The 23,901-nt window shown below is 29.1% G+C and overlaps 1 protein-coding gene across 4 annotated transcripts in view; it reads left to right on the plus strand.

The window, feature by feature from the left end:
• The window catches only part of LOC122507463 (teneurin-m), a 312,536-nt gene that overhangs the window by 160,881 nt on the left and 127,754 nt on the right, over positions 1–23,901 (plus strand). For 2 of the 4 annotated variants that reach the window (XM_043620183.1, XM_043620184.1), the window contains exons 4-5: positions 48–217; positions 6,862–8,712. In XM_043620183.1, coding sequence (XP_043476118.1) covers positions 48–217; positions 6,862–8,712 — 2,021 coding nt within the window. The remainder of the gene's footprint in view (positions 1–47; positions 218–6,861; positions 8,713–23,901) is intronic. The other 2 variants (XM_043620185.1, XM_043620186.1) reach the window with 2 other exon arrangements.

Raw genomic sequence — 23,901 nt, forward strand, 5'->3', positions numbered from 1 at the left:
CAGCCCCTCAATTATGCAAAGAAATAAAAATCAATACATGTTTTTAGGGTATCTTTACCAGGTTACGTTCATGCTCCATCCATGATACCTATGCAACGGAGACAAAGTCTACGCTGTCAGTTTCGAAAAGGGATAAAATGGTGCAGTTGGAAGCTAATTGCAATAGTTGTTATAATGGTTTCACTTTGCCTGACAGCAGCACTTACATATGTAGCAGGTTTGTAAATAATAGTTAATTAAACATATAATTAAAAAATATATGAAATGTAAACAAACTTAATTAAAAAACAAATGATATAAATAAGTGGATTAATCTTATCATAAGTAATCTTAAAAAACAGATACAGATTGATATGTAAGGTGTGATACATGCAAATATAAAAAACATTCAGTTGCATAATTTATCAAAATAAATAGCTAAATAATCTTAGTAAGCAAAAATCATAATCAGGGTGTCGAGTAAGAATTAAGAAAACTATTTTCTCATCTTTCTTCTCCCTTTTCTATAACTTTTCTCTTAACTTAAATTAATTTTATTGATACTATGTCTGAATTTTTTCTTATTAAAGAAATATCGATTTCATAGAACTTTACACAGTACCTCTACACTGTTAATAAGTACATTTTATACTATAAAGAAACAAAGATTTATGACAAAGTTGTTTCAAATAATTTACAATCCGAAAAATAATTTTTTCAGTGGAGTTGGAGTGTATAAAGAATCAAGTTCGAGAGATCAATCGTAAAAAGTGAGCATGCGCTCTTAATAAACAGCTGATAGTAACTATTTGCGTGGTAGGAAAAGGCGACTCGTTGTGGGTTTTGATTCCAAAATGAATAGAATTTTATGACTTAGTGGTATATTCAAATGATCTTTTTACTATTTTGGCAACAAAACTCTACTTCCCTTCTTAGATTTAATAGACCAAAGAATATACAACTTTAGATAGTTTAAATATAACTATAAGCCTCTAGAATTTTCAAGACTCCCCTGGGAAATCCTTTATAAATATAAACTGCTAAAAAGTTTTAAATTTTTTTATTTTTTTTATCAAATCTAATTTAATCTTTTAAAATAATACATCAAATTTAATGATTATTTAAAAATGTCTTTATAATAGAAGGCCTATTTTTTGCAAGTCTTTCAGTGCATAAAACATACTTTTGTCCTTAGTGTAAAAAATTTGCAAATTAAAATAAATGATATTTAGAAGAAAAGAAAAGAAAGGATCTGTATTTTTGTCATTATTTAATTTTCCGAATATTATTTTTTAATAGCATTTATAATTTATTATTTATTATTTTTTAGATTTTATTGATTGTAAAAAATTCATACTGAGGAGGTCTTTCTTTGAAGGACGAAAGCTTTGTTATTGACATAGACGTTGTTCTCATGTCATTTTTTAAAAAAACAAATATATAATTTTAGACCAGCAAGAGAAAAAACACATTTATTACACCAAAAAACTAACTTATTTTATTCTGGTCAACACCAATTTACATCTTCTTAGATATTAATTAAGAACCATAATAATTATGAATACTAAAACTTTATCTATTTTATTTTAATTCCAAAAAACAGCTTTGATTCGAAATCCTTTTGTAATAATTTGATAATTTTTTTACAGTACTAAAAAGTTAAACCATTACTCATTAAATCATATTTTAAAAAATTTTGCTTAAATATTTTAAAAATTTTATTTTCAAGTTAGATTTGTTTTTATATTTTTAAGAATTTTGACACTAACAAAGCTTCCACAAGTCAGGAAAATTAAAAAAGTTATACAGTGCCGCCCAGTAGAATTTGCCCGCGGCAAATAAAGACATATACAAAAAGATTTTTATATTAATTTCTAGTAAAGGTAGAAAGTTGGTTAAGGTCTCATTTCGAAGCTAATATTTCCTACTTTCATAATATCAAAACAATAAATTAAAAAAATATTTTTTTTAGTATTGAAATTCATCACGGTGGTCAGGAACAGATTTTAAATGAAGTGAAAATGAAGAGAATATCTGTTTACAAAGATTTATTGTATACATAACTACAAATCAGAACCACTTTAATTCACATCTTTATTAGATCATGTGCATGTTTTACAGCATTTAAAAAATTTTAATTTTCAAAAAACTTGAAAATTGACGCAATGTCAAGGTGTTTTAAATAATAAAATATATTCAAATAATAATCTTTCTTCAACAGTTATGCATATGATGGATGATTTATTGAATTTACTTTATATTTATTCCACACGGAGAAAAATGAAAAAGAATAATCAAATTCACCCTGAGGAGTTTTAAACTTGAAAAGTTGACATTCTTCTGTTTAGAACTTAACCTGAGGAGTGTTAAATTTATGTTTCTCATAATAAGTTTAATTATTCTTAAGGGGTTACTCCCACTTGTAACTTTTAAATTTTACAAATTTTTTTTGCCTATTTTTGAAGCATAACCATCTAATAATACGTCCTTCAAGTTTCAAGTCGATCCGAAAAAAATTGACTAAGATATGAACATTATTAAAAGAACAAAATCCGTTGCGTTGACGATTGCCTAGCATAATTATAAACCACTACCAACAAATGTTTTGAACTCTATCCATACCTATAAACACTGATCTGAGTAAAGAAACTTTACTTAAACAATGTGAAGACGTACTATCTGGACACGAAATAGATTTTTAAAAAAATTTTCTTACTACTGTAAACTGAAGTTAAAATATTAAATGCGTTTTTCTCGAAATGGCATTTTTTAATTCGGTGACCAAAATAACTTGAAATCTACTGAACCGATCTTTCTGAAATTTGTCAGGCTTATTCAATAGATATAAATGTAGTCTTTAATCGTTCGATTTTTTTCGATAGAAAATGGTTGTTTTATAGACGAAAACAACGGCCGTTTCTTTAGTGAAAATCAAAACACGAATTTTGATTGTCAGTCATTTTCTCAAAAATGCATACTTTAATAAATCCTTTGATTAAAGACTAGTTTACAGTGTTATTTAACTAAATCTATTGACATTTTTTGTTTCACATGATCCAGTTCACTACAATTTTGGTCACCGCAAAACAAAAATAATAAAAAGAAACTTCATTTAGCAGAAACTAACAAAATTATTTAAGCCACCCCATCTCTCTCCCCACTGAGTATTTTTCAAATCCAGCCTTGAATTCATAATCAGCGACCCTAAAAACCCCTGAGTAACAAATTTTAAGCAAATCGGAGATAATGTAACATTCTGCCTCCATATTAGATTTTCCATTTTAAATTTTAGAAATGTAAGTTCTGATTCTTGTTCTGCGACCTCGAAAATACCTTTGCAAGCTTAATTTGAAGTGTTCAGAAGAATCAGTATCTATTATTTAGCTTTTAATGTAAGGAATTCTTGTATTTTCTCGACTGTAAGCTTTGTATCTCAGACGCCATCTTGGATTTTTAAAATTGACCAACGTTATACATTGTAGAGGAGACCAGGGCTAAACCGGACGGATTTGGTCTTTGACCAGAAAACTTATAGAAAAAAATATTTTTTGCTAAAGAGTAATATACCGTTTTGAAGCTTGTTCCTTTACCTACAAATCGCACTTGTTCGTTTTTTAAAAACTACAATAGCATTGGAGATATATTGCTTTGAAGGTGACTACCTCAAAAACGAAAATCTGAAAATTGATGGGGCTAAATCGGACATGGCTAATTAATTAAAGAGAGAGAGACAAATTTTCGTTATTTTTGTAGAAAAGTCAAATCAATTCTTTGTTTATTTATTTGTAGGTAGTTATATGCAAAGAATATAATATAAAATGTAAAATATGTAATTAATATAATATAAAATGAATTATAGTTTTCAGACTTGTTTTTTTCAGCAGCTCGCTTGCTAATTCGTGTTTTAAAATAAATTCTTTATTTATTTATTGATAAAGTGGTTCTATGCAAAGAATATAATATAAAATAGGTGATTAATATGAAATAAATTATAGTATTCACAAATTTGATTGTTTTTTATCACGACTTCCGACTTAGCCCCACACCGTCATCTAATAACACAGGCACACAAAAAAATAAAAAAGTCAAAACCCAGAGGTTACACCCCCCTTTTCCCATGTTTTTGGGGTCGCTGAAACCGAATATGACGATGAAAATTTTTTTTCATCGGCCATTTTCCCGCTACCACCCCCTTACACCTGCTCCCGGGGGTTGGAATTTCAGTTTTGAAAAAAGTGGAGTAGGGTGTCTATTCCTATGTTTTTTGGGTCGCTAAAACCAAAAAAGACTACCAAAAACAAATTCTTCCCTCCATTAACCCCCTACAACCCCCTTAACACCCGAAAGGTGGGTGGTCGAAATTCGAATTTTCACGAAAAGTCGATTACGATGTCTAAACCTATGTTTTTTGGGTCGCTGAAACCAAAAAAGATTCCCTAAATCAAATCCTTTCCACCCCGATCCCCTACAACCCCCTGTAATAATTTTTGATAATTAATATTTAATTTTCAATCTCCCAAAAATCGGTTCGTTTTATTTGAAAAAAATTATTACAGGGGGTTGTAGGGGATCGGGGTGGAAAGGATTTGATTTAGGGAATCTTTTTTGGTTTCAGCGACCCAAAAAACGTAGGTTTAGACACCGTAATCGACTTTTCGTGAAAATTCGAATTTCGACCCCCCACCTTTCGGGTGTTAAGGGGGTTGTAGGGGATTAAGGGAGGGAAGAATTTGTTTTTGGTAGTCTTTTTTGGTTTCGGCGACCCAAAAAACGTAGGTTTAGACACCGTAATCGACTTTTCGTGAAAATTCGAATTTCGACCCCCCACCTTTCGGGTGTTAAGGGGGTTGTAGGGGATTAAGGGAGGGAAGAATTTGTTTTTGGTAGTCTTTTTTGGTTTTAGCGACCCAAAAAACATAGGAATAAACACCCTACTCCACTTTTTTTAAACTGAAATTCCAACCCTCGGGAGCAGGTGTAAGGGGGTGGTAGCGGGAAAATGGCCGATAAAAAAAAATTTTCATGGTCTTATTCGGTTTCAGCGACCCCAAAAACATGGGGATAGGGGGGTGTGACCTCTGGGTTTTGACTTTTTTATTTTTTTGTGTGCCTGTGTAATTAATCTGCAATAAATTTTTTCTTCCTAACGTTTTCCATTAAACTTTTTTTCTACTAAACTCAGTACACCTTCGGCTAATAAAAAATGGCCATATGATAACACTTTAATTATAACGATAAAAACCCAAAAAAATTGAAATTTTTTTTTACTTTTATTGCGAAAAACGACATTTTTATATATTAACGGCAACTATTATTACAAGAAAAATGACATGTCCCTAAAACCTCATAAAATATATGCTTTACGAAATAGCGCGTTCACAGGTTATTAACATTATTTGAAATTCTTCATGGTTTCGGAAATATTTGACTTGTTCGGTTTAGCCCCAGTTTCCCCTATACGTCAGAATGTAAACAAAATTCTTCTGTTTTGTGATTATGAATTCTTGGACTGAACTAGAAATCTCACTGGTCTTCATTTGCGCATGCGTAACATACAAATATGCTAATTAATTCTTTCAATTAGAGTCTCTCATTTTAAAACTTTCAAAATGTTGTAAAACCTGTAAATGATCTATTAAAGATGTGAGTTGAAGTGATTCTGTTTTGTTGTTATGTATACAATGAATCTATGTAAACAGATTTTCTCTACATTTTCACTTCATTTAAAATCTGTTCCTGACCACCGTGTGTAATTAGCAATAAACAAAATTTTTAATTTTTTTGGTAAATTTTAAACAAATGTAGTTTTTTAACAAGTCATCACACATAAATTTCATGCATTGCAATTAAAAGCTTACTTTATCACCTTTCAAATTGAGATTTTTTTTATTCATTATTATTTATTATTAGGGCGCGTTCATAAATGATGTCACGCAATTTTTCGAGATTTTAGACCCCCCCTCCCCCCTGTCACGCAATTTCATGTGACATGTTTCATGTAACATGTGACATGTAAAAATACATTGTGTCACGTTTTGTAGAGACCCCCCGAAACGTGACATCATTTGTGAACGCTCCCTTATTTATTTATTATTATATTTCAAAAATTAATAGATACTATATTAATTTTTAAGAAAGTTATGGTCATTTGTTTAAATAAACAGCCTAGTTTTTAATTTGTTGATAATTTAAAAACAATTGTTTAAGAAAAAACTTGTAGGACAAAAAATGTTTAAGTATTTTTATATGAAGAATTATTAAAAAAATATTAAAAATTTTTTTTAAATAAATTTTTTACCAGATTTTGACCTTACATATTAAGTCGTATTTACACAACGTACAAACATGAAAAAAATATGGTATAAATTTAAAAAATTGTTAAATTTTTACCAAATTTTGAATTTTTGCTTATTAATGCAATTGCTAAAATTTACAAATAGATTTATTTCAATCTGCACTAACAGTACATTATAACTGTTTTATTTTTTATACTTTTTTGAGTAAAGGTGGTATTTTTTACTCTGTTACAAAATTTATTTGCAGAAGTCGAATCATGTTATAGATTTTACAAATTTAATTTTTTAAGTTTCACATGATCTTTGGATATGGCGATTTTAAGAACGAAATTTTATGCAAATGCTAACATTTTTTATTTAGTCAGCCATTAAAATTCTTTAATTCTATCATCGCATTTGAATTCAATAACTTGAAAAATATTTAAGTTAAATATTTATTAGAGTTAATAATTAATTAGCCTTATTATGAAACATTGCTATTAAATATTTTATTCAAATTCATCATTCACAATCCTGTGAATAATATTTTTAATCATAAAGAATTATTTATATTAATTTAAATCTAATTTTATTTTTTAATTTTCAGCTTCTAACATAGTAAATTGGTCCTATCAAGGTACAAAGGCGTGTACTGTCTTGGTAGGCGATAATTCAGAATCAAAATCGATGTCATCAGAAACGAATAAAACAACATCTACTTCATCGACATCGTTAAGTAAAACGAAGCAGCAGTCTTCGACCTCTGGAGGTATGAGTTCCTTTAATGATAATCTTGTAGAACCTATAATTCTTCGTAAGCGTAGAGACACTTTTAACCAGCATGACTCACACCAACTAGTTGTTCCATCTGAGACTAAGGTCACCTTTAGAAAATCAGATGTTCAATTGGAACAACTTACTGATTTGCATGGCGATTATTTGGATAAGGTTGTGCATGATAATGCGGGACGATTTACTAAAGTTAATAAATTTAGTGAGAGTAAAGAAAATTCTATGATGAACACAAAATTTAAAGCTACAAATAAAATATCGAGAAGATCAATTGTTTATCAAAATATTTTAAGCAACACCTTTACTAATTCTAGTTTTTTAAATTCACCTACACCTTCCACCACGTTTGACATTTCTTTAAATACCTTGCAAGATCACAAAAATTTGTTGTCTGTAGAATTAGTCACTGTTGCTTCCACTGTATCTCCTGACATAAAAATTAAAGATGATTTAAAGAGGACATTCTTTTTGCAAAATATGTTTACCAAGAAAACAGACTTAGAAGAAAATAAAAATTATCATCTGAAAATAGAAAAGGTCGAAAGTGACGAAAGTGAAAATGCACCACTTATTGATTTCTATGTGAAAACTCCTCATTCCGCAATTACTAATTCTATTGTAAAAGATATATTACTAAATGATAATTCATCTATCGCTACTGAATCATCAAACTTTACTATAAAATCTGATAATCAACTCAATTCGGAATATTCATTAGAGTCAGGGAAAGAAACAGATGCAAACTCCTTCTCAAATAGTTCCGAGGATAAAAGCAATTTGACTAAAGAATACAAGATACTACAGCATGTTATACCACGACCACTATATTATATAGAACAAGAAGAGATAGAAATTATAAAACTGCAAGAAGAAACAACAATAAAAAATAAAGACAACGATAGAAAAATTATACCAACAATAAAAAGAAATGACAGTAACGAAAAATTTGTTTACAATTTAAAAAAAAATTATAATAAATTTCTATCAGAAGATTCGCTTGTGAAACAGAATCAAAATAGTCTATTAACCGAAAAAAAGTTAGAAAATAAACTTCCATCTAATTTTACTTCATTTAATTCATCAATAAACAATCAGATTAATGTATTTCTTCCCGGTATGAGTTTCTCTTCATCACAAAAAATGCTTGTTAATGTAGCTATTAGTATTGAAGATAAACAAGAATTTCCTTCAATTTCAAAACCTGTGTTTGCTCTCTCTCTTTCTATGCCAACTGCAGATGACACTAATTCTCTAATACCAAACATTAAAATTAGCCATAATCCACCAGAACAATTATTAACAAGAAATGCAACTCGAGAGATAATTAATCATGATGAAAAACCATTTACTACTCCTTTAAAAATAAATACTTTATCACCTCCAATTTGGGCTGGTGGTGAATGTGAATGTTCTTGTCCCTGTATGGATAATAATGATGATGATGATTCGATGTTACAAAACTCTTCAAGTACATTAATGGCTGATAAAATCTTAGATGAATCATACACTAAACAAATTGATTTAAAAACTACTACTGATCAGCTCCATTCTTCAGACAGCTCAAGTGAGGAAAGTAGTTCAACGCATGTGTATTTAGAGTCCACTAGTGAGACAAACTGCTTCGGAAATCCTCTTCCCTTAGAACCCACCATATTGATTTTAGAAGGTAAGATGTCGATTTACTTAAATATAGTTATTAGAGCGTCCCTTAAACATTCTTCCTCATTAATTCAGAGTTATATTTTGATGTCAAATAAAGTAATATTCAATACAATAAATGCACACTATTTATGTTTGTTAAATAACTTTAATCAAATAGAAATCTATTTATAAAATATAACTGCTTTAAATCATGATAATTATTTATATCAAACACTAATCTAGAGAGTTGAATTTAATTGCTTACAGAAGTCTTATGAAAAAGTTTATAAAATTCTGCTTCTCATGAATTATAGATGACAATTATTTTCCTATACTTTTTAGTGGTTACATTAATGATAAGTTTGGATACTAAGTTCATGTAATTTTGTTTTATGTAAAATATGTTATCCGATTTTTAATAGTGTATACCAAATATTAAATATTTAGTTACATAAATATAAGAGGAAAACTCTTAAGAATGTTGTGTCGTTCGACTTCCAATAGTCTACATCTGACTTGAATAAGACTTCTAAACTGCTTTCTAAAATGATAATTAGTCTTTTGAAAAATTTTTCTGATGTTAATTTTCTGAAAAACTGGTCACTTTTTACCTTCAGATAATAGCTTTGTTTTGGTAGGTAGACTGGTTCGGTACTGGGGGATCGACCTTTTGTACTCTGGTCTTTTCGACTCATGTTGAATTGTGATGTATTCAAAACCGGCTGGCCACGAGGGTGGTCCAAACATACATTGGAAAATAAATATTTTTTAATTTTCATCCTATACCACATCTCTACTCTGCCGTGTGATATAGAAACTTAGTTAACTGACATTTTGGTGAAAAATGAGTTTTTGGTATCAATGAACTCGTAAGAAAAAACTGCGTCTAATAGTTATAGTTTAAATTTTTTTTGCAAATTATTGTTTGTAAAAAATTAATATTAAATATCTAAGAAATTGCAGAAAATGAAGGAATATTTGATAAAAAGTTAAGGAAAGGACTTTGCGTAGTCCAACAAACAAACGAGGCTACGAGCTCGAATGCAAGATTTGAAGGAAAAACTTAGTTAAAGGCATTTGTGTGTTTTTTTTATCAAATAAGTAGTCGAGTCTGAGCGTTGAATTTGAAATAAAAACTTTGCATCTGCAACGCTTGCAATTACCTAAGTTATTCCGTGAAAAAGTCAGTCGAGACAGAGCCGAACGACTACTTAACTGCATTCGGCTAAACTCGGTTTATCCTCGGGACGCAAGCAGCCGTCCCCTTACCACATGACGTCATTGTCAGTTAGGTAAGTTTTTCCATCAAATCGGAGGACCGAGCTCGCGTACATTTTTGTTGAGCAACTACGCAAAGGACTTTACCTAACTTTTTACTTCATATTTGCATTCGGAAAAACACGCAAGTGCATTTTTTCATATAATTTGTTTAAATAATTAATTTTTTATTTCATAATTAAACAGAGCACCATCATTATTTATTTATTTATTTATTTAAGAATAACAAAGTTCCTAGAGCTACGAAGCCCTTCAAGGAACAGATACATTAGAATTATATTTGGTTACTTATTCAAGAATGATTACAATAATTCGTCGGGTTAGCGCAATATCATACTTATTCGATAAACAAGGCAAGAACATACTTATTCAGAAAAGAGGCAAGAACATGCTTATTCAAAATATAAAGTAAAAACAAACGAATTCGCAAATTAACCTTTTTAGTCTGACTTTAAATTATCAAGAATATTATAATTTTATTTCAATAATACTTTTCATATTAGAAAAACAAAATATTAAAAAAATTATTCTCAATGGAACTAAATAAAAGTTATTATTCGTAAAACAATTGAAGGGCTACATAAAATAAGGGGACGAACGCGAGGCTTGGAAGGGATAGTACCAGTCGGGTAGCAGTGACAGGCCTTGAGCCGCTCGCTGCTACCTGACTGATATTATCCCTTTCAACCACGCGTTCGTCCCCTTATTTTATGCAGCCCTTCAATTGTACAAAAGTAAAATTTAAAATCTGACTAAAAAGGTTAATTTGCGAATTCGTTTGTTTTTTCTTTATATTTTGAATAAGCATGTTCTTGCCTTTTTTCTGAATAAGTATGTTCTTGCTTTGTTTGTCGAATAAGTCTGATATTGCGCTAACCCGACGAATTATAATAACAATACTGAGAAGAAATTACGAAAATAAGATAACAATATTGAATATATATATAAGGAATGTAACAGCTTTACTAATATATGAAAACTGAACTAAAAACTGTAGATAATTTATGACAATAATGATAAATCCTACCAATAAGTAATATCAAATGTTCCATTGTTTTCTCTAAATAATAATTCAAAAAATAATTTTTTAAACGTTAATATATGAGGTGCATTTATTAAAACTGGATGCAATTTATTCCACAGTCTTGCACCCCTAACAATAAAAGATCGTTGCATCAAGCAAGTTCGATGTGGTGGTATTATCAATATTGATTTTCTTTCTCTAAGCCTGTAGTAATTTTCTTCGACAATTTTGTTGAACTCAAAAAAATTAAATAAATAATCAGGAAATTTAGTTTTAAATAATGAAAAAAGTAAATTACCCATAAAAAATTTACGTCTAGTAGCAACATTTAATAAGCCAGACCTAATTCTATATTGCGTAATATGTTCAAATTTAGGAATATCATAAATATAACGAATGCAAGCATTTAGGGATTTTTCAAGTTTTTGATTTAAGTCATTGCCTGAAAAGCTCAATCATTATTTTTCTTCTTTTGTGGTAGAATATATACTTGTCCAATCGTAAGTTGAAAGATGAGCAAGAAAATCAGTCTCATGAACATTATGTAAATTACGTATAAAAAAAGAATTATTAGTAGTTTGGGACCAATCTCCTCCAAGCTCAAATTTAATGTTGATTAAATCATGACTTGACAAAAATTAAACTGGATGCTGACCAATCGAGAGCACTTTTTTTTATTGTTTATACTCCTGCCCTATTGGCCTTACGCACTTCGACAAGAATCCCCGAGAAATACTTTTTTGGATTAAGCATAACCATTCTACTTAGAAATTTTTCTATATATATTAAACCTAATTTGCGTCTACAGCCGACTTTTATTAGGAGTACTCGCATTACGCCTGGACCACCCGTCAATGGGTTTTCTCGCCAGAGAAGAGGGAAACTGTAGAAAACCGACCAATCGAGAGCACTTTATTCAAATCATCAACCAGCATCAGATCAATCCTAGTACTAGAATTGCTTAAGTGATGCGTCGAATCGTGAGGCACAACTGATAGTCCAGCCGAATATATCATAGAAACAAAATAATTAGTATGAGGTGAAGAAGTATTTAAATTACAATTAAAATCGCCCATTATCAAAATATTATTAAAAAATTGAACTAAAGAAAATATTTGATTCTCTAAGTCATTTCCAAATGAAGAATTTGGCGGTTTATAAACTACCCCAAGCAAAGCACTATCATGTTCAGCATGGATTTTCAGAAATAAAAACTCTGCAGATGGATGAGAACTTTCAAAACTCATAGAAATTAAGGAACATCTAATATTTCTGTGTACATATAAACACACTCCACCACCCCTACATCTCTCCCTATCATTACGAAATAGATTATATCCTTGTAAATTAACAAGACTAGAAGGTATACTGGAATTAAACCATGTTTCAGAAACAGCAATGACATCATAAAATCCTGTTTTAAAGAAATCCCTAAATTCTATGAAATGTGCACGCAAGGATTGTGCATTAACATGACAAATATTTAACGTCGCCATAATTAAATTCATAAAAAGCAATATCAAAAGTAGGCCACACACTGTCCCCAATTGAAATAAAAATGTAAATTATAAGGAAAATATATAAATAAACAGGCTTTAAAATTACAAAACAAAAAAAGTGTAAAATAGAGAATAGATCAGTAATTTTATTTAAATTGAAAAAATAAATAATTAAATAATTATTAATTTTTAAAGAAAAAGAAAATATTACTACATAATTGAAAATAATAAGTAAATTATAAAAGTACACAGGCTTCGAGATTACAAAACAAAAATGGTAGAAATCATAAAGTACATAATTAATTTGAGTTAAATTTACAAAAGTAATTATTAAATAATTAACAATTTTCAAAAATAAAGAAAAAATTACTAGATGATTTAAAATGTAAGAAATAGGAGATTCATTATTTCTTTGAAGTAAATAAGACAAATTCGTAAAAAACTCCAAAAATTTAATTACTATAGAACTCTGTAAAATGTCTTTCAAAATACAGTAAAATAATAATAATGATAAATTTTTAAAAAAGATAATGAAAATTTAGAAAATAATCAAAAAAGAAAAACAAAACCAATCTTTCACATTATTAATTTATAGCGTTGACAGCCTCAAGCGATGTAAACTGGAACCTTCTTTCGCCATCTGCCTTACGTCCAAAGATTTTACCACCGGAAATCCATAGGTATTTAATTTTGTTATCTCTCCTTAAGGCTACAACAGCAGAGTAGATTCGACGGTTCATATGGGTGTTAACGATTAACGTATGTAGATAAACGATTTCTCATTATCACGCCAACCAATATCGACTGTAGAAAATTTTTTTTTGATCTTACGTTCATTAATCAATTTGTCCCTCAAATTTTGATTTGAAAGCTTAACAATCACTATTGATGGAATTGAATTTTCTGTATTAGGTTTACGAATTCTGAAAATGTTGTCAATATTATCATCAGTGATAGGAACACCTAGACTTTTCGCTATAGTAATAAAACTTTCACGCAAATTTTCCTCTCTTTTCACAGGAAGTCCATGTTTTTCGAGCGAAGAAAGCAGTGCAGATTGTTCCTGCATATTGACCGAATGTTCTAAATGACCAATTCTACACTTTAACTGTTCATTTTCAACTCTGGCAGCTTTTAAAGAAGTTGTTAAATACTCAGTATCAATTTCTATGGAGCTAATTTTTTTATAATTTTCATTAATATCTTCCTTCATCGACGATATGCTTGATAATAAATTTCTGTTAAAATCGGCTTGTTCCTTTTTAAAAGTTTCAAACATTGAGGCCATTTGATCTTGGAATTGTGCGAATTTGGCACTTTGCCCCTGTCCCACGGCAACCCGTATAGCATCCAAGCATTTGTCAGACAGATCATTGTTAGATATCGAGAGAGCTGACGATAATTGAGTTTGAGAAAAAGGTACAATTCTTAAATGTTTTCAAAAATAAACGAGTGCGATATAAACACGTGTTCTCAGTAACTCAGTCGATAACACATAACTTCACATACCCAGTATATGAAGTTAAATTGAACAATTTTTTAATTTTTATTAGGGTTCTGAAAACAAACAGTTTTTTCTTATTTTCTCGTTTCGATATGAATGTCAGTTAACTAAGTTTTTATTTCAAACGGCAGTTACTCTAGGAATGTAAAAATGAATCAAAGCAGATTTGAATCTTTAATTTTAAATCGGTTAATATATATTTAATGCATCTAAAGAGTCCCTCGTAGTTTTACTAGAATTGGTTATGATATTCAATATTTCGTCGGCTTGGTGGAAAAAACTGTACCATTTCAGGAATTCGTTATAAACTGTACCATTTCGGTAGATGTTTTTAAAACATACCATTTCGAGAAAAAAAGTTTTTTGCTTTTTTTCCAAGTTTGTCAACACTGTTGCTAGACATAAAATAAGGTTATGCATTTTTAAAAAGAAGTTTCTTAAGAATACTCTTGTTCATATTATCAATGTATTAATTCAAAATTTCTAATAATTTAAATTAATTGCTTGTTAATCATTAGAAATTCTTTAGTGCAATGCTTTTATAGATCTTTATCGAAATAGTATGTTTTATAACAAACTTTTAAAATGGTATTGTTTACCAAACTTATCATATGTAATAAAAGCTTCTTGAAAGAAATAAAATAGTTAAAAATTATTATTTATTAAATTCATAAATACATAAACGTCTTGTGGTAAAGTTATTTTTACCATAATAGTAAATAAATAATAACAACAACGATTTAATATACATAAATAAATTAAACACAGCTTTTAAATAAATAAGACATTTATTCCTCGAAGCTGGTCTCAGAATACACGAAACACCAAACAGTTAAATCTTATATTCCGTACTGCAGAAAATGAGACCTCTCGGTACGAGTCCCAAATGTAATCTACCCTGGTCTTGTTTGATACTTGTAATACTTAGCCACATTGTTTCTCTTTATTTTCTAAATTTTTCTCCAGCAGTTGAACCTTATGGCTCCAATGCGTACAATACGAGACAGTTTATTTTCTATTGCTATTGACTTGACCTAGTGCTATTATTTATACATACGGAATAATAATTCCCGAAAAATACGGATTGACGTATTATCAATCAATTTCAAAATGCTAAAACATAAAATTTATGCACAATAACCAATAAATGTCCAAACGCTAAAGAACAGAACAGAAATATATACATAAATAAGAACCTTCTTCTTTCATGTTCACAAAAATTTAATTCTAAAAATTAAATCATTCATAATCAACATAGAGAAACCCATTTTTTAAATAGTTCAGAAAAGAAGTTTGAGTTATTCAACTTCGAAAACACAAATTCAATCAGCTCAAATTTAAATGACTCAAAATTTGACTGAGTTCAAACTTTACTACCCCTATGAGTAGACAAACAAAGAATAAATTACTAACATGAGTATAACCACCATTGTATGAATAAAATCAGTACACCAAAAGAAACTCATTGCTCTCACTGCCATAATTTTGAGTGACTTTGACACATTGTATTGACACTTTGTCATGATCTTTTTTCTATCAAACCTTTCGAGTATTTCAGCCAAACATATGGCAACACATAGGTTATTATGAATCAACCTACTTAAGGTTATTTGATTTACGTACCAATCAGACAAATTAAACAAACAAAATTCACAACAATAAAAATTATGTCAGCAGACTCGAAAGCTCGAGTATCCCTCAATGCAAACAATTAATCATCCACACAATTTACTTTGTGGTATACACAAACTCCAACATTAACTTAGAAAAAGAAAATACTCCAAAATCACCGAAGATAGCGTTGCTTTAACATACAGTCATTTTTATATGAATTAAAGTTCATCTCAGTGTGAAACGGTATTAAGTAAAGTAACCATAATGGCAGAAAGACTACCATCTTCCTTCTCTTTTTCGTAAGTTTTACCTACATGTTTTATTTGCCCCAACTACATAGCAAGAAAAACATGTGTCTCGTTTAAAACCTTACGACAAATATCGTGATAATAACGAAATATTTGAAACATGTCTAACAACATTTAAAACAAATTTTTCGCATTACAAAATGCTTTCAACAATTTTAATTTTCCCAGAGAATTTTTATGTAACCAAATTGAGATATTTCAAACTTTAACAAATTTTACCAGGGAAATAATTTTTAAGATTTGTGAGAACCTCTTTTTTTCATCTGTTTGAAAAAACGGGTCGAAGAATCTTTTAGAGTAGAATACCAAACGATATTCATACTCATAAGGTCATAAAAGATGTCCCTTTTTTTCTATGTACCCGGTACTTCCCCAGCGGTCGGTTCCCCGCTGTGCAAAAGGACTTATTTCCTTCAACTATGCACATTTGGCACAACAAAATTCTGTCTTTACATGAAATCAATTTCTTATTTCGGTTCTATTTCGAAACAAAAATTGAAAATTTCAATCTCAATTAACAGTTAGATTTACTTTAGTTTAAAAGAAATAACAATGTTTCTTATAACGATAAATGGTTCATTTTTATTTGAGTTCATAAATTAACATTTATGCTTTTATTAAAATAAAACCAATATTTTAATTTTCTTTTTCTAATTATTTCTCAAACCCAATTTTCAGAACAAAACTTTAATAAATAGCAAATAAATATTTACTGTAAACTTTACTTAAACTGAAGTAAATATTTCTGATGAACCTTTCAACAACAGTGATATAATCATAAGAAGATTATCATAACTTACATAGTTTATAGTACATAAAACAACTCTAAACAATTATTTGAATAAACGTTAAATGATATAAAGATTATTTCTTTCTACAAAATTAATGCAAAAGCAACAAACAATTTAATTATAAACATTTTTGTTCAAAAATCCTTACACACTGTTAATTAATTATTGCTTTCTCAGTAATATTTCATAAAATCACTTTTTTTTCTCTGCAAAAATCTCATTTTAAGACAAACTAAAATTCAAATAAAATAGCACACCAGATTCTAGATTTCTAGACTTAACTTCAAACTAGAAAACTGATTAATCAAACTTAATTAATGCAACCATTTAACCATAGACATTAAGATAAAGAACAATCCTTTTCAATTCATTACATTTTGCAATTTCTTCTATTAAAGAATACAATCTTTTTATTTATTGTATCTATTTTATTCAAATATTCAAATGTAAATGGATAACTTCAATATCACTAGTCAATTAGCAGATATCAAACTTATCAGTCATTTATTATAGCATTGTTTTTGAATCGTTCGCCATACCTTATTTCAGGTTTATACAACCTTCAGTTTACTATCATCTCTCAGGTTATCCTCGAAACAGTTACATCTGTTGTTTTCGACCAGTCAAACGATGATAACGCCGATGATGATCATGTCATCATTTCTCATCGGAACTGCTTCCCCATTGCTCATCTATGATTTTCCACTTCCAATATTTAGTCACTTTTTGCACTTAAAAAATCACACTGTTTTTGTTTTAGCGGAACCAGTTCATTCTTAATCTTAAAATTAGAGATACACATGCACGTGTGTGTATCCCACTTCTGATATGTGGTAAAGTTATTTTTACCATAATAGTAAATAAATAATAACAACAACGATTTAATATACATAAATAAATTAAACACTGTTTTTAAATAAATAAGACATTTATTCCTCGAAGCTGGTCTCAGAATACACGAAACACCAAACAGTTAAATCTTATATTCCGTACTGCAGAAAATGAGACCTCTCGGTACGAGTCCAAAATGTAATCTACCCTGGCCCGGCTCAATAGAGGCCCAATACTGCCGTTTGAAATAAAAACTTAGTTAACTGACATTTATATCGAAACGAGAAAATAAGGAAAAACTGCAAATATGAAGTAAAAAGTTAGGTAAAGTCCTTTGCGTAGTTGCTCAACAAAAATGTACGCGAGCTTGGTTCTCCGATTTGATGGAAAAACTTACCTAACTGACAATGACGTCATGTGGTAAGAGGACGGCTGCTTGCTGCTTACGTCCCGAGGACAAACCGAGTTTAGCCGAATGCAGTTAAGTAGTCGTTCGGCTCTGTCTCGACTGGCTTTTTGATGGAAGAACTTAGGTAATTGCAAGCGTTGCAGATGCAAAGTTTTTCTTTCAAATCCAACGCTCAGACTCGACTACTTATTTGATACAAAAAACACACAAATGCCTTTAACTAAGTTTTTCCTTCAAATCTTACATTCGAGCTCGTAGCCTCGTTTGTTTTTTGGACTACGCAAAGTCCTTTCCTTAACTTTTTATCAAATATTCCTTCATTTTCTGCAATTTCTAAGATTTTTAATATTAATTTTTTACAAACAATAATTTGCAAAAAAAATTTAAACTATAACTATTAGACGCAGTTTTTTCTTACGAGTTCATTGATACCAAAAACTCATTTTTCACCAAAATGTCAGTTAACTAAGTTTTTATATCACACGGCAGAATAGCCGTCCCTATAATAAAACTCCGGAAAAGGACGAAACTCTCCGTCTTCAACATAGCATCTCGTTCGGGGTTTCCACACTTTTAATACTTTCATAAATGTGAAAAAATAGTTTGCTACAGTCTTTTATTTATAATTTCAAAAGAGCATTTACTTAAAAAATATATTATACTGAACTTTTTCTCTTTAAGAAAAACATTTATTAAAATTTTACAATAAATAAGGTCAAAATAAAAGGATTGGATAGTATATACTAACATTACGTTTCCCTCAATATCTCAGAAACAAAAAGAGCTATAGACTTGATTTTTTTAAAATTGAAGGTCTCATAGGGGGAGATAAAAGATGAGTATTTTTAGATCGTTTAATGAAGTCTATCTTTATAACTTTTAAAAATGTTCCAAATTCTATAAATAATTTTCTTTTATTTTGTTAAATGTTTTTAGATACTTGTTTTGATTTTAATTTTTTAATTATTTTTAAACTAATATTTCTTTCATTAATTCTTTCATTAATTTCTTTTCTTTTGAAATAAAAAAATTGTTGAAATCGTGTTGTTTGTTGAAAAATTGTTGAAATTTTTTAAACTACTTTTTTGGAAACCTTTGTATAATTTTTATACTATAGTAATCTATGTTTAACGTTTATAATAATTATTAAAATGTACTTGTCAACCTATTTACATATATACGACTTTGATAAGTAAATATTACAAAGTTATTGGTGTTTTAAAAATCGAATTAATTTCCAAAAACGTGAGGGTTAATTGAAAATTTAAAAATTGTCATCTCTTTGATTAAGCAAAGTGTTCATGAAATGATGACAAGAAGTTATATGACTCAAAAATTTATGCAAAGTACTACAATTTGGCAGCAGTTTTCAATCGTTTTTGGACCAAATTCAACCACTGTCACCTTCTTGGAAAATCTAATTTATTACATTAATGGCAATAAGATATTTTAATTTTATGGCAAATTATCTTTAACATAAGCCAAAGAAAGTTAAAAATGTTTATTGTTTTGCGAGTAATTTCATTTTTAAAAAAAGAAAATTGCAAACTCAACCATTTTTATTATATATCTTATTTAAAAAGTTAATTGTAACTCTTTTGTTGATGCTCATTTTCGGTTGTAATTTTTATATTTGTTACATATACCTTTTAGGTAAAAATTATTTTTATAAACTTAGGCTTATTAGAGCGATCTTTTTTCTAAAATTTTATTAATTTTGTATGTATTGTAATTATTAATATAATTTTAAACTTTCAAAGAGAAACTTAAATAGTTAATGAAGTTATTAATTATGAAGTTATTAAGTTATTAATGAATTAATAACAAGCAAATTTTATTTTAAATGCATATATACATATAGGGCATTACAGGCCAAATCAGAAATCATTTTGCTTTTGCATCTCAATTTTTTTTAAACATTTTTTTTCTTTTAGTAGGGGAGACTGGGGTAAACCAGCTCACTAGAAATTTGACGCTATGAACTCAACTTAAGATGGAGATATTGGTACTGTGACCCGTGTAGAAAAATTTCTTGGCGCTAGCTAGCAGTGCTAGATACATGGTAAATTTACATGCAGTCTAGCGCTGCTAGCTAGCGCCACGAAATTTTTCTACACGGGGAATAGTACTTAACATTCAACTTCTATTAACAAACTTTCGTTTAGTTTCATGAATTCAACATAGAATCAGAGGCGATCAAATGTTTTTAGAGGTGTCAGAAAAAAAACGTTTTTTGGATTTTTAAGTTTTTCGATCATTATTTTTAAGTCTTAATTTATTTGGCATATTTTTTTTGTTGCTATTAGATGTCCTTCTTCGAAGTACATATATAGTTTTGTCTTATTTCAAAAAGATTAAATTAAATTTATTCTGAAATGTGAGGAATCACTCAAGTGGTTCTTTTGAGCGACACGATCCGAGAAACGAACCAAAAAACGATTTTCTTCTTGTTTTGATAATCGAGCAGTCATGTTCGCTCGTCTTATTGAAGTGAACATCTCGCTAAACCGATCGATTTCTCCGACTAAACGAGAAGTTCGTTCTCAATATTAAAATCATATTTTTTGTATTAAAAATAAAATTATATATTATTGTAAACTCAAATAGTAATTATATATATGCAAATGGGCAATTCCACGTGAGATTTTAGTCGACCTCTTAAAATCGGCCAAAAATATTTTTTTTCTATTCTGCATCGAAAAAAAACAGATACGTATTTTTTTATTTTTGTTTAATTGTCCAAATTTTCGAGTTATGAATTTTCGAAATTTTGGACTTTTAATTATTGTAGACCTATATTCAGTAGCTTATAAGTCCGAAAATATTGAGATTAGGAAAAAGTTGTCAAAGAATGAAAGTTTTAGATTTCTTTCAACTTTTAAGAAATGTAAACAAAAAATTTTTTTTTTATAAACAAATTAATTTTTTTTAACTTTGGGCCGGATTTTTTTTTATTTTTTTTAAATTTATTTATTCCTTATAGTATAGAGAAGATTTTCCAAATAGTCCCGAAATAGGCCTGATGTGTTAAATGAGTTTTAAAACATTTTCAAAAATCACTTGCAAGCATCACAGTCGGATTTTTTTTTACAATTAACTTTTTAAAACTGTCTACAGCGTAGACCCTTTACTTTAAAACAAATAACACTCAAATAGATTAAAAATTTTAGGCTGTAGACAGTTTTAAAAAGTTAATTGTGAAAAAATCCCACTGTGATGCTTGCAAGTGATTTTTGAAAATGTTTTAAAACTCATTTAACACATCAGGCCTATTTCGGGACTATTTGGAAAATCTTCTCTATACTATAAGGAATAAATAAATTTTTAAAAAATAAAAAAAATCCAGCCCAAAATTTAAAAAAATTAATTTGTTTATAAAAAAAATTTTTTTTGTTTACATTTCTTAAAAGTTGAAAGAAATCTAAAACTTTCATCCTGTGACAACTTTTTCCTAAACTCAATATTTTCGGACTTATAAGCTACTGAATATAGGTCTACAATTAAAAGTCCAAAATTTCGAAAATTCATAACTCGAAAATTTGGACAATTAACCCTTAAACCGCACACTTACGAATCCATCCTTAAACCGCACACTGGGTGTGCGACACCCAGAGACTTATAAATGTGTTCTCTTAGCTGGAATAAAATATTATCTTTTAGAAAAATTATCTTAAGTAGCTCAATACATCTATCTTGAAGGAAAATAGGTTTCATAATAATTTATTTAATCTTAGTAATTAAAAAAAGTTTTTTAAAACTACTATAATTACCTCAAACCGAAAATTGGGTGTCAGCCACTCATAAATTTTTCGCTTTCAACTTCAAATTGAAATTATCAAATACGCAAAGATACATGGGAGACTAATATTACTCACAGAACATAAACTTAAGTACAAAATGTACCGTCCAATAGCGACACATGTTTAATTTTTACGAATATAAACGATATATTAGTGTAAAAAGCTGGAATATGGGTGTCGCACACACAGGGTGCGGTTTAAGGGTTAAACAAAAATAAAAAAATACGTATCTGTCTTTTTTCGATACAGAATAGAAAAAAATATTTTTGGCCGATTTTAAGAGGTCGACTAAAATCTCACGTGGAAATGCCCATATGTTATATTATTTATAAATAATGAGATTTAATTTGTGAAAAATTCTTTATCTTTAAACGTTTTTATTTATAGCGACTTGTTTGTTATGATAATCATTTCAACAAATTTAAAGCCTAAATATATATCCTGTAAATTACACAGTGCAAAAACACAAAATTTAGAATTTTGTCAGACCCACAACCGGAATAAGTCATTTCCGATGTAATTTGTCACCCTGAATCCAAAACTGGCAGCGAAATTGCTCTATGACGTCAGGATTCTAAGATATTCTAACCTAAAAGAGTAAAAAAGGCCATTTTTGGCAACGTTCGACTCTCCATAAAATCTACAAAAAATTTTTTGTATCATTGGAACAAATTTTAAAAGAAAGTACAATTATTCACCTTTCAAAATATTCTACACCCGATCCGATCAGACTTTTTTTTACTAAGATACAACAATTTAAAGTTTAGGTTACACGACCTAAAAACTGAAAAAAGGAAGAAAAGAATAATTGGAAAGTACTTTAACTTAAGCATCTGATTCTTAATATTTTGGGATCGTTAATTAGAAAACCGATGTCGGATTTTCAAAATTCAAAATGGCGGATCCAATATGGCGGCTGTCAAAATAAAAAATTGATCGGATTCGCTTAAAACTTTTTACTCGGGGGTTTTTGAGGACGCTAATTACGAATCCGATGTCAGCTTTTTGAAATTCAAAATGGCGGATGTAATATGGCGACATATTTTTAAAAAATTTAACGGATTCGCTTGAAACTCTTTACTCGGGTGTTTTTGAGGTCGCTTATTAAGAATCTGGTGTCACATTTTTGAAATTTAAAATTATTGTGGATCTAATATAGTATTATATGTTAGTAAAATCGAAGAACGTAAAATTCGAACATTTAGGGCATAATTTATACACTCTTTTAGTAAAGAAAATTAAAAATTTTATTTTTCTTTATGAACCTTTACACATTTTTCTACAAAGGATCTTCGTATAGTTGGTTTCGTTTTTAGAATATAATACAGAATCACTCCTTTACTTATATCTGGACCTGTAAATACATATTTTCTCAATTTAGATATCTATAGATGTGGAAATCTTTTTTTCAAGTACTCAAAAGACTTCGAATTTTACGTTTTTCGATTTTACTAACATATAATACCATATTAGATCCACAATAATTTTAAATTTCAAAAATGTGACATCAGATTCTTAATAAGCGACCTCAAAAACACCCGAGTGAAGATTTTTAAGCGAATCCGTTAAATTTTTTAAAAATATGTCGCCATATTACATCCGCCATTTTGAATTTCGAAAATCTGACATCGGATTCGTAATTAGCGACCTCAAAAACCCCCGAGTAAAAAGTTTCAAGCAAATCCGATCAATTTTTTATTTTGACAGCCGCCATATTGGATCCGCGATTTTGAATTTTGAAAATCTGACATCGGTTTTCTAATTAACGATCCCAAAATATTAAGAATCAGATGCTTAAGTTAAAGTACTTTCCAATTATTCTTTTCTTCCTTTTTTTAGTTTTTAGGTCGTGTAACCTAAACTTTAAATTGTTGTATCTTAGTAAAAAAAAGTCGGATCAGATCGGGTGTAGAATATTTTGAAAGGTGAATAATTGTACTTTCTTTTAAAATTTGTTCCAATGATACAAAAAATTTTTTGTAGATTTTATGGAGAGTCGAATGTTGCCAAAAATGTCCTTTTACTTTTTTAGGTTATAATATCTCAGAATCCTGACGTGATAGAGCAATTTCGCTGCCAGTTTTGGATTCAGGGTGACAAATTACATCGGAAATGACTTATCCCGTTTCTGGGTCTGAAATTTGTAGGCCTGTGTT

The sequence above is a fragment of the Leptopilina heterotoma genome, unplaced genomic scaffold (genome assembly GCF_015476425.1).
Source record: "Leptopilina heterotoma isolate Lh14 unplaced genomic scaffold, ASM1547642v1 Lhet_47, whole genome shotgun sequence".
Classification (NCBI taxonomy): Eukaryota; Metazoa; Arthropoda; class Insecta; order Hymenoptera; family Figitidae; genus Leptopilina; species Leptopilina heterotoma.